We start from the raw sequence: 13,185 nt of genomic DNA, 5'->3' as shown, positions 1-13,185 counted from the left end.
CATGTATTCTTTTCTTAGCTCTCTGCTATGTGAGGTATTTCTTCCAAGCAAGAAAGGCAGTTCCAAACCATCTTGCCAAGCCTTGGCAACAGTACACAGGAAAACAAAACAGCTTGCAAAAATGGAGCTTACATTGAACTTTATACTAGAATAACCATATTAATCCACAACAGCAGTGACAAGATACGCATCTATTATGCAGCAACAGCATAATAATCCTTGCCCTGCCCCTTTATATGCATCTGATGTCTCTTTCCCATTGTTCTGGATGATTTACAAAGCCCTGTTCCTTCAAAGGTGTTTTTTTTTTAACCTATTTTCCTCTTTTGATTCCAAGCACATCAGGATCCCTGTAATCTTACCACGATGATCAGAGATCGTATTCTCAGCCCCTGCCTTACATATATAAGATGCATTAGAATCAAGATGTAGGACAGGCTACAAAAGCCATTTAAAAGGAGGAAAACCAAACCAAAGGTGGACAGCATCCCTGTGTGCCAGGGAAGAGCTCTGGCCTGACCTGTAGAAAGCAGGGTAGAGCTGGACGCCTTCCTCAGGTGAAAGAATGGATCCTGGGATAAGACACCAAAGAACAATTTACTGAATACCAAATGCTTTCTGCAACAGGAAAGAAAGTTTAAGCTTCAAACAGTGGCAAAGAGGTGTGGATGTATCACAGGAAAGTGGTGATGCATCTAATTGCTGTGTTACTACACTAAGATTACTACAGGCTACTCTAAGCTTACTACAGTAAGATTACTACTAACTGCAATAACCATCAGGCTTGGAGGATGCAGTGCTGCAAGGGTACTGCAGGAAGCTGCAGTCTGGCTAAATGCTCTAAGGTGTTCAAGGCATGGACCAGTTAAAGCATCCAGGGAAAGGAGGAAGAGAAGCACTGGGGAATCACAAGTACTCTGCCTAACCATAGTGGCCTCTCAGTTGTAAGCTGTTGGGAGGCTGGACCTCTGACATACCTCGTGCTCTTCCCCTGGAAGCATGAGGAACTCCAGAACACCAAAGGTGACACCTTCACTACTTCACCTTTACCCTAAAACATAACTGTTTGCTTTTGGAAAACACTGCCTACTTCCTCCCTACTCCATCTAAAAACCTGCTTGCTCCTCTTATGGAGTGGATCAACATGCATTGCAAGCTCCTCAGCCTCATCCTCTTACACACATAGTATATTTAACATTATACTTTCACCAACATGTCACTCTAACATCTAGAAGTGCCTGTCCCACTGTCATCAATCCCAACGGCAGGACACACACCCCTCTCCTCCTGTTTAGAATCATTTCTACCGGATTACACATTAAGGAACTATATAGTTATCCTTCTAAACACACGTGCACTGCTTCCTTGTTTTCCACAAAGGAGGTCAAGAACTATACTCACAAAGTAAACGGCTCCAAAGCTTCCATGTCCAATTTCATGTAAACCCACAAATATTTCTTCAGGATCATCTTTGTAGAAGAGGTCAGCTATTTCCGGGTCCTTTGGCACCCCTTTGCGCATGTTGAACAGGATCACAAACTAGTTTGTGCTTTCAATTCCCAATCAGTTTCTTCCTTCATCGACAAAGCAGTTTGAAGACAGCATTCAGCACCTGGGGAAAAAGTTCACCTTTAATCTGTTTCCTTTAGGCATGTTTCTGTTCTCATTCCTCTGACAGCAAAATCAAAGGAAACACTTTCAGGAGCAATAGAATTCACTATTGTTTCCTTCAGCTGGTTCTTTTTAATTATTAGTCCAATTTAGATAGAGAGATTAAAATGCATTCAGAGTACAACAGCTCTTTATCTCATACAGGAAGCAAGTGCTGCAGTTACACGAAAGTCCACTTGCAGACAAGAGTCTTGTTGCCATGCAAAACATCCTGTGACACGAGTTTGTTATTCTTCATGCTGGTCTCCTAATGTGTCAGTTTTCAGACTGCCACTATTGTCCCTCCTACTTTTCTCTGCTGTTTGCTTTGTTTCTCTACTCCCACTAGCCAGCTGGTGCTCGCAGAAGAGTTAACTTCTGTTCCACAGGAACACTTCACAGTCATTTGATTTCCATTTAGTCAGAGCTATAAGACAGTGTGACTGGATTGGGATGGCTCCCAGGTCACAGCACTGCTTCTGAAAGATCCTAGACTCCATCACATACAGCACATCTTTACCTCCTGGGTATCTTTCTTTAGCATAAGCATATGAGCAGGCAGCACTGAGCTGCATCTAAATGAAGGTTTTCAATGCTCATCCCCAAAATTGTATTTATTTGTAATTTTATTTTAGGAGGTTTCAGACTCTAAGTGCCATTCAGACGGCACAATCAAATCAGGGCAGAGTTCTGGCCTGCTGCTGAGACAGCCTCCTTAGCTCGGGATAAGTACCAAGCACAACCAGCTTTGGTTCCCTGGAGGTGCACAGTGCTCTGCTGGCTGGAGCGTACCTGGGTCCCTGCAGCACGAAGCATGCTCTGTGGCTCAGATTCCTCTCAGCAGCATCGTACCGTGCTCTCCCCTGTCCCTCCAGCCTCTCTGCACTCTTTTATTCTGCAAAGGAAAACAAGTACCAGAGTTTAGAGAGAGCAGTAAGTTTTACATCCTGTTGTAATACACAAAAATACTACAACTAGAAAAGACCAATTATCAAGGTACCATTTGAAAGCAGAGTTCAAAGGAGCACTGGCTGTGAATGGCGTATTTTCAGGTGAAGCATACACTCTCAGTGCTCCGTAGCCCTTGGACTATATGTCATTCTATGACAGGAAACCAGGAAAAGAGGTTAAATGCCAAAGTTCTTTGACTTTTATACTCTTACACTTGCTGAGGCATAGGAGGAGCAGGAAAGTTTGCTCTCAGACTACACTTTTAGATTGCCTATAAGAAGGACAAACCTCACAAAGCTGAGTCTATTACTTCGCGCAGCATGTTGTACCTGAGGATGTACAAAACAGGACACAAGGCACAGCACTGGTTCTCAAACACTGTTGGATTGAACCAAGGAGAGAATGAGCAATGAAAAGGATGAAAAGGGAGGTTAATCAGTTAGCTCCATCAGCTGAGATCGGGTCTAGACTGCTCACAGCTAAGGATGCAACTCACTGCACTCACTCATTCCTACTGGTGTAAGCAAGGGACCCCTCACAGCCAGAGCTGTCCTCTCACTGGAGTCAAGAGTTGAGATGAGCTTGCCCTCAGAGAAAAGGGGATGCAGTTACATGCAGCCACACCTACAGTAGAAATGCCTCCAAGGAAAGTACACTGCAATAGTTATATTGCCCAAACCCTGAATTCATGACAAACAGGTTAACTCAGCTCATTTATTAGGAAATAATACACGAGCAGATGCCTTCCTGCTAGTAGGCAGCATTATCAAAACCAGGTAATTTTGTCTCCTGCTCTCCACACAGGACAGTACCACTGAGCTATCCAGAAGCTATTTGAAGAGCTCCAGAAAAAGAGTCCTACAACATTAAGCTTAAAACCCCATCTCAATTCCTAACAAAAGCCAGATGAATGATTATTCATCCTCAGCTGATTGGCCTCACCCAAAGGTGCTATATTTACTCCATGCCTGCAGCCAGGGGCAAAGAATGCAGCAGTTCAGGTCTGGCATTCTTCAGGCGAGTGAAAAACCCATTTGGCTTTGGAGCAATAAAACCAAACTGATGAAGAAAACAATTTATCCATCTCCAATCAAATTAACTTCTCTGCCTTAAACAAAGTCTGGGCAGCTCTAATGTTCCAGGATAAATCAGTATTTTAAATGGGAAACTAAGTGTCAATACTTAAAGGCCTTAGTAAGAATGTCTGTTAGGACAGACATATATAGTGAGGCCATATGATAAGATCTTCTCAGCAGGGCTGGTGTTTCCCCATAATGGTTATCAGGAAAACTTCGGATGGAAAGCAGCAAAAGTAACTTGAGTCCTGCTGATTTGGACATGATCATCAACCCCTCCACATGATGATGCCATAGTGCCTGCAGTGCCTCTTGCTACCAACACCAGGAATCCTTTGCTCAACCACATCACAGTGTGAAATACCTCACCCCTTTGAGGCACACTGGTAAGGTCACGAGTTCTTGACACTACAATTCTCTTCTAGGTATGTGGAGGCTGAAATAAAGATGTTTAAATGAAGATGCTGCGAGGGCTGGAGCAGCTCTGCTCTGGAGCCAGGCTGAGAGAGCTGCGCTGGGTCAGCCTGGAGAAGAGAAGGCTCCTGAAGGGGAGACCTGAGAGCAGCTCCAGTGCCTAAAGGGGCTGCAGGAAACTGGAGAGGGGCTTGGGACAAGGGATGTAGGGACAGGCCAAGGGGAATGGCTTTAACCTGCCAGAGGGGAGACTGAGATGAGCTCTTAGGCAGAAGCTCTTCCCTGTGAGGGTGCTGAGGCGCTGGCACAGGGTGCCCAGAGAAGCTGTGGCTGCCCCATCCCTGGCAGTGTTCAAGGCCAGGTTGGACACAGGGGCTTGGAGCAAGCTGCTCTAGTGGAAGGTGTCCCTGCCCGTGGCAGGGGTTGGAGCTGGAGGAGCTTTAAGATCCCTTCCAACCCAAACCAGGCTGGGATTCTATGATAATGGCAGAGCACTATAGGAGTCGAATACTATTACTAGAAAAACACCTCAAGTTCAAGGTATGATCAATTCAAACAAGTTCTTTCATTCACCAAACTACTGAATTAACACATCAAGAAACAATTTCTACCAGAAGCCTGATTTCTACTCTTCATCCTTCAAAAAACACCTAAAGCAGCATTTGAGGCTCTGCATCTTCTCCAGTGAGAACAGCATTAATCCCACTGGTGGTGAGCTATGGAAGTGACGAGTGACTCCATGTGTGGATCTCACAGAGTTGTGAGATCAGCATTTAGGTGAGGCAATGCCACTTGGAGATGCCCCAAACTGCTCACCTCGAGATGAAAGCTCTCAATCCACAATTCCTAGTGAGAAATCCCCGTCTTGGAGGAAAAAGTGTTTGTGCCCCATTTCTGAGATACTGCAAGAGGAAAACCAACCTAATTCTTGAGAGTAAATTCAGCAGCAGAAATGATACTAAGAAGAATAGTTAAAAGATTCTCTAATGAAGACTTAAAGAACATACTGTGAAAACCAGAAAGCAAATAGTTTTCTAAAGGCCTACGACTACACCAGCTGTAAGTGGGAAAACACTGTCATGTTGGACACATCTGTATGGTAACATCTCAGCTTCCCAGTAATGGCACAGGCAGAGGAAAGCAAAATCCCTACTTACTTTAAAATCCAGTTTGTTATGGGAAATGCACCAGGCAACCTGGGGCCTGCCCAGCACAGAAGTGCCCAAAGCAGGAGTGAAATGCTGCACTGAACACTACCTGTGCAAGGTATGTTCTTAAACCACCACAGCAACTCTGCTGGGAGCAGTTTGCTGCGCTGCTCCCTCCTCTCCCCCTCTTCAAACACAGCAGCTCAGAAGCAAAATGCAGCCAAAGTTAAGCCCTCTTAACTTAACTCTTTGGAGTGTGTTGGTTTTGCCATGGTTCTGTCCCACTGCCATCATCTCATAGTGTTTTAAAGAGTCTCAACTCTTCGTTTACTTTAAATAGCACAAAAATGTGATGCTTTGAGTGGCTGGGGCAAGAGGACAGCAGGTCTCACCATGGGAGTTTCACCAGAAAATGAGGGTAGAGAGTATGGACCAGCCATGCCTGGAAGCAGGTACAGCATAGGAATGAAGAATAACACACACTAGCGATGTGTTGGGAGGACTACTCATAGGCTGAGCCCTGGATAATGCTGTAACAGGTCTCACTGCTACACCAAACAAGTGTTTTTCCAACAGCTGACAGAAAAGCAAAGTCTCCTCACTCATAAGCAACCCTCACATTAATTAACAACAAATTCCTGCTTTGCCTACATAGGCTTGTATAAGAATTCTCCTGCTACCAATTAGGACCTCCATGTGCTGCAATAACACAGAAGAGACCTTGACCTGAATACAAAGGAAGCAACAAAACATAACTGGCAGTGCCCTTAAGAGCAGCTGGACTACTCACATTTCCAAATATCCCATGGACCTAAAGCTACATCCGTGTATAAGAAGGGAGTTATACTTGAGGAGAAGGGAGTTATACTTGAGGTGCCCAATTCTGCAGCTGCTAATGAGATGTCTTCTCAGAGCACGGCATCAGAAGACTCAAGGTATTTACTTCTTTCTTTACCAAGGTCACTGAACACCTAGGAACCTGCCCCACATCTGCAGCCCACAGCACATTCAATACACAGGCTAAGACATTCAAATACAGGCTGAGAAAGTTGGGGCTGTTCAGCCTGGAGAAGAGAAGGCTGCGTGGAGACCTCAGAGCAGCCTTCCAGTATCTGAAGGGGGGCTACAAGGATGCTGGGGAGGGACTCTTCATTAGGGACTGTAGTGATAGGACAAGGGGTAATGGGTTTAAACTGAAACAGGGGAAGTTCAGGTTAGATAGAAGGAAGAAGTTCTTTGCTGTGAGGGTGGTGAGGCACTGGCACAAGCTGTCCAAAGAAGGGGTAAATACTCCATCCCTGGCAGTGTTCAAGGCCAGGTTGAACAGAGCCTTGGGTGAGATAATTTAGTGTGAGGTGTCCCTGCCCATGGCAGGGGGTTGGAACTGGATGATCTTAAGGTCCTTTCCAACCCAAACCACTCTGTGATTCTATGATTCCACACATGGCGCAGTTTCCACTCCCTACAAGCATTTCCATTTCCCTCCCATGAAGCTCAAGTGTGTGTAAAACACAGCCTAACTTGTGTCCCACAGCACTATGGGCCTGTTTCAAATGCCTACAGAAACACACAAAATTCACTGGAGTTCCTAACACCACCAGGGAGCTTCCCAAAACAAGGACCAAAGTTTTCCACTTCAAGCAGAAAAACAAACTACAGGAAGCAGGGTGGAACGGCAGCAGATTCCACTCATAGGAGGAGCGAATCACCCGTTCATTTTTAGATTGATATTCTGGGGGAATAATTTTACACCAAAATCCTTTTTTTCCAAGCACAACAAACACAGAATCCCCTTTCTTCAGTCCAGTCTCAACAAAGAAACCTGGAATACAACATTAAGAAGGAAATAATCCCATCAATTCAGCTGATAAAAGCTATCCCAAATAAGAAACCATCTGAGCTCCAAGCAGGCACATGCTCAAGTTCCACTGCAGTCCTCACAGAGGAGCTTATATTCTTTCCCATATTCTTTTGGGGGATGTGTGCGTGTGTTTTTAAGTAGCAGGAGCTTTTTCCCTTCCCTTAAGCAGCCACATCTGGCCAGCTAACGTGGCTGGACACAACCCCTCCATCCAAGTGCTTCTGCAGCTACTTCCCTCCCCTGCAGACTGCAGTCCATCACTAAGGTACTCTGGCTTTTGAAGCCAGACTCTTCAACCTCTGTATTTTAAGCTTCTCTGTTAGTTCTCTGACTGCAAAGAATTACTTTTCCAGCTAGCACTATGTAGCAAAGCATCATACATGTTTTTTCCTAGTATATGAGCACTTCATTTACTTTAATGCTTAAACCAGTCAGATACACATATCTGGTATATTAATTCCAGCTACTTACAAGTTAGCTGACAGTGTTATGGTACAGCCTTTGCTCGCTCAAATTAATCGCCGATTCCAAGACACTCACAAAAGGTCTGGAAGCACTTTGGTCTGGAAGCAGCAAGTCCTCTCACGTCCCTTCTGCAATTGCTAAGAAGCAAAATGATCCAATTTGTACATAACAGAAAGGGAAGGTGACCTTTAGCAGCAGAGAAAATGGGTTTTGAGCATTTGGAAGCGCTCGGCAGAAATCAGGATCGCACTCCCCAAGGGCACACAGCCGGGGGAGCAGGTTCAGGAATCAGGACACGGTCTGCTAGGAAAGCTGGATAACAGAGCAGGAACATAAGCACAAAAGGTGCCCAGATACATGCTTAGCAGCTGAAGCTCATCTGCTCGTTCCTCAAACCTTACTTTTTCTGCTCTGCTTTTCAAACAAGTCACCTCCCAGAACGTTCGAGTCAATCCCATGCTCCATTTTTGCTAACATTCGAGTAATATTTAATGGGTGATGGGTTTAAATCTAAACAGGGGAGGCTCAGGTTAGCTCTAAGGAAGAAGTTCTTTACTGTGAGGGTGGTGAGGCACTGGGACAGGCTGCCCAGAGAAGTGGTGAATGCTCCATCCCTGGCAGTGTTCAAGGCCAGGCTGGACAGAGCCCTGGGTGGCCCATGGTAGAGGGGTTGGAACTGGATGATCTTAAGGCTCCTTCCAACCCAAACCAGTCTGTGGTTCCATGATATCTGGATGCAAGCACAGCTCTTTGCTACCTATAACTTCTACAAAGAACTGCAAGAATGCTGTGTGCTCAGCATTCTGTTTGGAGGATCATCCCGACACAGCCGTACGTTGAGTCAGTGCTCTCCAGCATCAGGTCACGGAGTGTTAACAAATGAGATTATTCACGCTAATAAAAACCCCTGAATCAGAGCTTTACTGACTAAGGTGATCCCTGCGCACACTGCCCCTGGGATATGAAATTCAATTAATAACTTGCAGGTCTTGCTGTAGACACACACCTTCCTTGAAGCAACTTTTTCTCCTCATTAAAAGCAGTCGTTCTAAAGGAAATGTTCCATCTGTAACTCCTCTACGACCAGTATTTATGTCTCATATGGAATGCGAAGACTATAAACTTATTAAAAAACTAAAAACATAAAACCAGTGAGCTTAAAGTCAAGAAACAACTTGGTTCAGTCACAGGTAACGTTCCCACAAGTATGAAGTCAAGCAGTATGCCAGGCTTCTGAAGGAATCAGTACCAGCTGCATCCACTGGCAAAGACACACCAGCAACTGCAAGTTTAGGGATACTGTAACACCTGGCAGAATGCAAATGCATCAAAACCATTGATACATTTTCTCCTTGCTCTCCAAAAAGACCTTATGGCTGATGTATTAAGCTCCAGTAACTGCAGAATGATGCTCAGGCACTGAAGAGATCTACCTTCACCTGCAGCCAGATAACAAGTACAATTAAAAAGAATTAGTTTATGTTCTTGTTTATGAGCATCCTATGGGAAAGTGTCATATACTTCCTAAGAGTAGCATTACTCCAAATTGCGCTGTGGAAATACCCTAGGAACTAAACACCACACACAGGAATCCAGCAACCACAGCACAAAGGCACATAGCAGCCTGTGCCATGAAGAGCTGCAACCATTGATCCCCCAAATCCTGACACCATGCTTCTGTCCCAGCAAGTTTATGTCCTTTATGAACATAAGCTGTGTTCCAGGTTAGCAGCTAATGGAGGTAACATCCTGATAGCAACAGCCTCTTCCAAACCTGCTGCTCAAAGGTGAAGTGCCATCTCTACTGAGCACCTGATGCAGAGCTCACAACTCAGTGCGCATTTCCATAAGGACCAGCACTGTTGGTCCTACTGCAATTTGCTTCATGCAGCTCCATGGAATTTTAAAGCCTGGGAAACAGCAGTGCTTCATTTCGGTGTTGCTTTTTACATTTTCATCCAATGGCTCTTTAAAGAAGCAGGAGGAGAACAAGGAGACGTAGCTATGATGCTTCTGATAGAGTCATTTAGGTCAACACAAGCATAAATCTTCATCTCAAACCTACTTCTGAGCCCTGTACAGCTCTTCTGAAGCATTAAACTCAGCTTAAAAAGGGTATCTGTAATTTTTCCCTATAGTAACCACCCCTTCAGGCCCACAAATCTCTCTGAAGGCAGGTAAAGAAAGCTGACAACCAAAGGGGTCTTCCCCAATAACATGTCCCTACAGACCATGTTGTAACAGTGGGGCCTTCTTCCCCCAGATGACCAAACATCGCCTAATTACTAAGGGCTTTATACAACTCCAGTATTTTCATTACCTATGAAGCAGAGACACTGATAACATTACCTGCTATGTTCACAGTATAGGAACAGCACAAACAGAAGGAAGCGTGGTGCCAGACAGTATTCCAGTTCAAAATTCCTGCGCCTTTTTAGACAGGTTCCCCAACAGAGCTTCAAAACTACTGCAAGGAGCAGCCCTGCTTTGCTATTGTCCATAAATCCCAAGTTGAGGGGTTGGTTTGGGTTTTCTCTTCACGTAACAAAGTCAGTATCAGGCAGCATTCCCTAATACCCACAGAACTCACAAGTCAGCAAATCACTTCCATGGGAAAAGGATGAGGAAACTGAATGAGTTAAGGCCTCAGCTGATGGGCACAACTGGAAGAGTCAAAAATAGCAGAGAAGCTAATACCTCCCAAATGGTGTCTGCAAGTGGCGTTTTCAGAATGAACTGAAATAAAAGGTATGACGGCATCTCTTAGTACCGGGACATGTGTCTTACAGGCAAAAGGCAAGAGCTTTACCTTCTCTCTTTATGAAATGTGTCTAAAAGTAGTACCCAAGGATCAGGAGGTAAAGCCTGGGCTTTATTTAAGAAGTCAGCATCATGTTGACATTAGGTATGAAATGAAAAAGCAGCCCTTCACAGCACGAGACAAGGGGTGATGCTTCCCCATGCTTTTCCAGTTAAACTTTAAACAATTTAATGAAAATATGTATGCCCTTTTTTTGTTTAAGGAGAAATTAACACTGTTGGACAGAGCCTTGGGTGACATGGGCTAGGGTGAGGTGTCCCTGCCCATGGCAGGGAGCTGGAACTGGATGATCTTGGGGTCCTTTCCAACCCAAACCATTCTATGATTCCATGATCCTATTACATCTCTTAGACCATCATAAAATCTAGACTGTATTATTGTGGCTTTTCAGGTTTGACAAGGTTCAGAACTTTAAGTCATGACACGAATGTTGTGGAGTTAAAAAATGAAAGAACACTTCCCTTGCTCCGAACAACACTGCCTAGTATTTCACCAAGGCACACTTGAAACAGTTCAGCAGTGCCTCTGGAAGGGAGGAAAGAGACATGAATCCTTTTAAATCCTAATGTACACAGGCCCAAATAGCATGACACCAAGAAACAGCAACTTCATCAGCTCCTCTCATCAAAACGTCTCTAAAACATCACACCTGGGTCGTGACATTGAGGAAACTGCCTCCCTGCTTGCATCAGGGTTTTTGTGTAGGGTTTTTCTCAGGCTCTTCATCACACTGCTGAAGAGCCAGGTTGCTCCAGACAATTAGAGATTCAGAAGTATTACACTGTGAGCTACTTGGAGGCAAAAATAAGTCATCACATTTGTTTATGAAAGCCTGAGGAGACACCAGTACACTCAGAGTTTCCTACCTAGTAATGTAATGGCTCCCAAAAAGCTGTACCCATTTTGTGGTCGAAAGCTATTTTTAGGTATCTCTAAAGAGTTTATTTTTTGACCATCACATAATCACATTTCAATAGTAAACATGTCAGGAGGCTGCAGCATGCCTCCATCTCCATTTCAAGCTCAGTTTTCCTCAAACACAGGAAGTGACTGTTCCAGTAACTCTGAACACAAAAAAAGGAAGTGAAGAATTGCTGTAATTCTATGATTCTATGTAATTCTATAACTTAGCTATCCTTACCTTAGATGCCATGATTTGGTTTTGTTCCTTAGAGCACATCAAAGACTGCAGGGAAGAGATTTAACTAATTCAGGTTCATGTGTAACTTTGCTACTTGGTGCTACCCAAGGAAAAGGTGTGTTTCAGTGCAGGGACATTTAGATATGAAAAGCCTGTGATATCATTTGGGGCAAGAAACAATTTCATTGTGTAAAGTGCAAGAGAATGAGTGAGACCTTCTGTGTCACAATGTCCTAGTGTAGCTACATAGCTTCTGTCACAATGCCAGATGCCTTTGGAAAGTACTTTTCTATTTAATACCTGTTTATTCTCTTTTTGCATGAAAATGTAACTCAGACTCTGAATGTAGCTTTCCAGAAGCTACACTGCAATAAAATGGTAGAATCATAGAACGGTTTGCATGGGAAGGGACCTTAAGATCATCCAGTTCCAACCCCCTGCCATGGGCAGGGCCCCCTTCCACTGGAGCAGGTTGCTCCAAGCCCGTGTCCAACCTGGCCCTGAACACTGCCAGGGATGGGGCAGCCACAGCTTCTCTGGGCACCCTGTGCCAGCACCTCACAGTAAAGAACTTCTTCCTTGTCTCCAACCTGAACCTCCCCTGTTTCAGTTTGAACCCATCACCCCTTGTCCTGTCACTACAGTCCCTGATGAAGAGCCCCTCTCCAGCATCCCTGCAGCCTCCTTCAGGCGCTGGAAGCTGCTCTGAGGTCTCCATGCAGCTTCTCTTCTCCAGGCTGAACAGCCCCAGTGGTCTTAACCTGGCTCCACACGGGAGGTGCTCCAGTCTCTGACCATCCTCGTGGCCTCTTCTGGACAATAAAAGACAACAGAAGTGGCCAAAAAGGTCCTTAGCAGTAAGTAAGGGAATGGATGTAGACAAGGGTCAGAGTACCTCTCACCAGAAACCAAACTGATTTTAATGATTTCCTTCTGTTTGAAGAGACAAGGGAAGCCAAGAGGGACGCACGCTCTTCATGACTCTAAGCAAATCCATGGATATTCATTATGAGCTTACTGTTAAAAACCCCAACTTCCTAATTTCTAAAGAGTTGCACAGTGCATGACGTTTGCTCTCTCCATCGACAGGGTTTACAGAGAAAGGTTTCTGAACTCTCACCCCGCACTGCTGGTTTCAGAAGCCACAGCACCCCACTGGATTGCCCCCCAAAAGGTCAGTTTTCTCTGGGTTACACTTTCCCCCTTTCTTTGCCCCATGAATCTCTCCCTACCACAACACTTCTTTTACAGAGCTCCTTCCTTCCTGCCCCTTAGTGCCAGCCAGAGATAACACTTTGGGAAATGGCCTTTTTGTCTACTGGGGTTTATCACTGTAGCTTGGTCCACCCCCAGTGACAGCGACTCCAGCACATCCAGCTCTCTTCCTGACCTATTTACAGGCACAACCACAACCATTGCCACGTACAAGAGCAATGTCTTCCACACGTTGTTAAAAACATCCACTTTCAGGTGTCCCAAATGTGCTTCAAGAGCGGAATTAAACACAAAAAATCCACATAAACTCAATTTCATGTGGGAATACTGTTATTAAACCACACCAAATTTAATCCAGCACACAGCAGCTGAGAAAGCAGCAGTCATTAATATTACATGAGTTACCCACTGGCTTTCTAGGTTGATTCTTTTCTAGCATATGT

At 44.7% G+C, this 13,185-nt stretch overlaps 1 protein-coding gene across 3 annotated transcripts in view; it reads right to left on the bottom strand.

Annotated features, from left to right (window-relative positions):
• The window catches only part of TAOK3 (TAO kinase 3), an 88,669-nt gene that overhangs the window by 46,027 nt on the left and 29,457 nt on the right, over positions 1-13,185 (bottom strand). For all 3 annotated transcript variants that reach the window (XM_057411240.1, XM_057411242.1, XM_057411241.1), the window contains exons 2-3: positions 2,443-2,545; positions 1,402-1,612 (exon numbers count right to left, since the gene is read on the bottom strand). In XM_057411240.1, the coding sequence (XP_057267223.1) occupies positions 1,402-1,521 (120 nt within the window). In that variant the 5' untranslated portion in view covers positions 1,522-1,612; positions 2,443-2,545. The remainder of the gene's footprint in view (positions 1-1,401; positions 1,613-2,442; positions 2,546-13,185) is intronic.

Source organism: Pezoporus wallicus, unplaced genomic scaffold, assembly GCF_028554395.1.
Source record: "Pezoporus wallicus isolate ANWC-B61680 ecotype Strahan unplaced genomic scaffold, APGP_CSIRO_Pwel_v1 contig_6401, whole genome shotgun sequence".
Taxonomy (NCBI): Eukaryota; Metazoa; Chordata; class Aves; order Psittaciformes; family Psittacidae; genus Pezoporus; species Pezoporus wallicus.
Note: the sequence above shows the minus strand (reverse complement) of the source record. Positions and strands in the feature narration are given on the sequence as shown.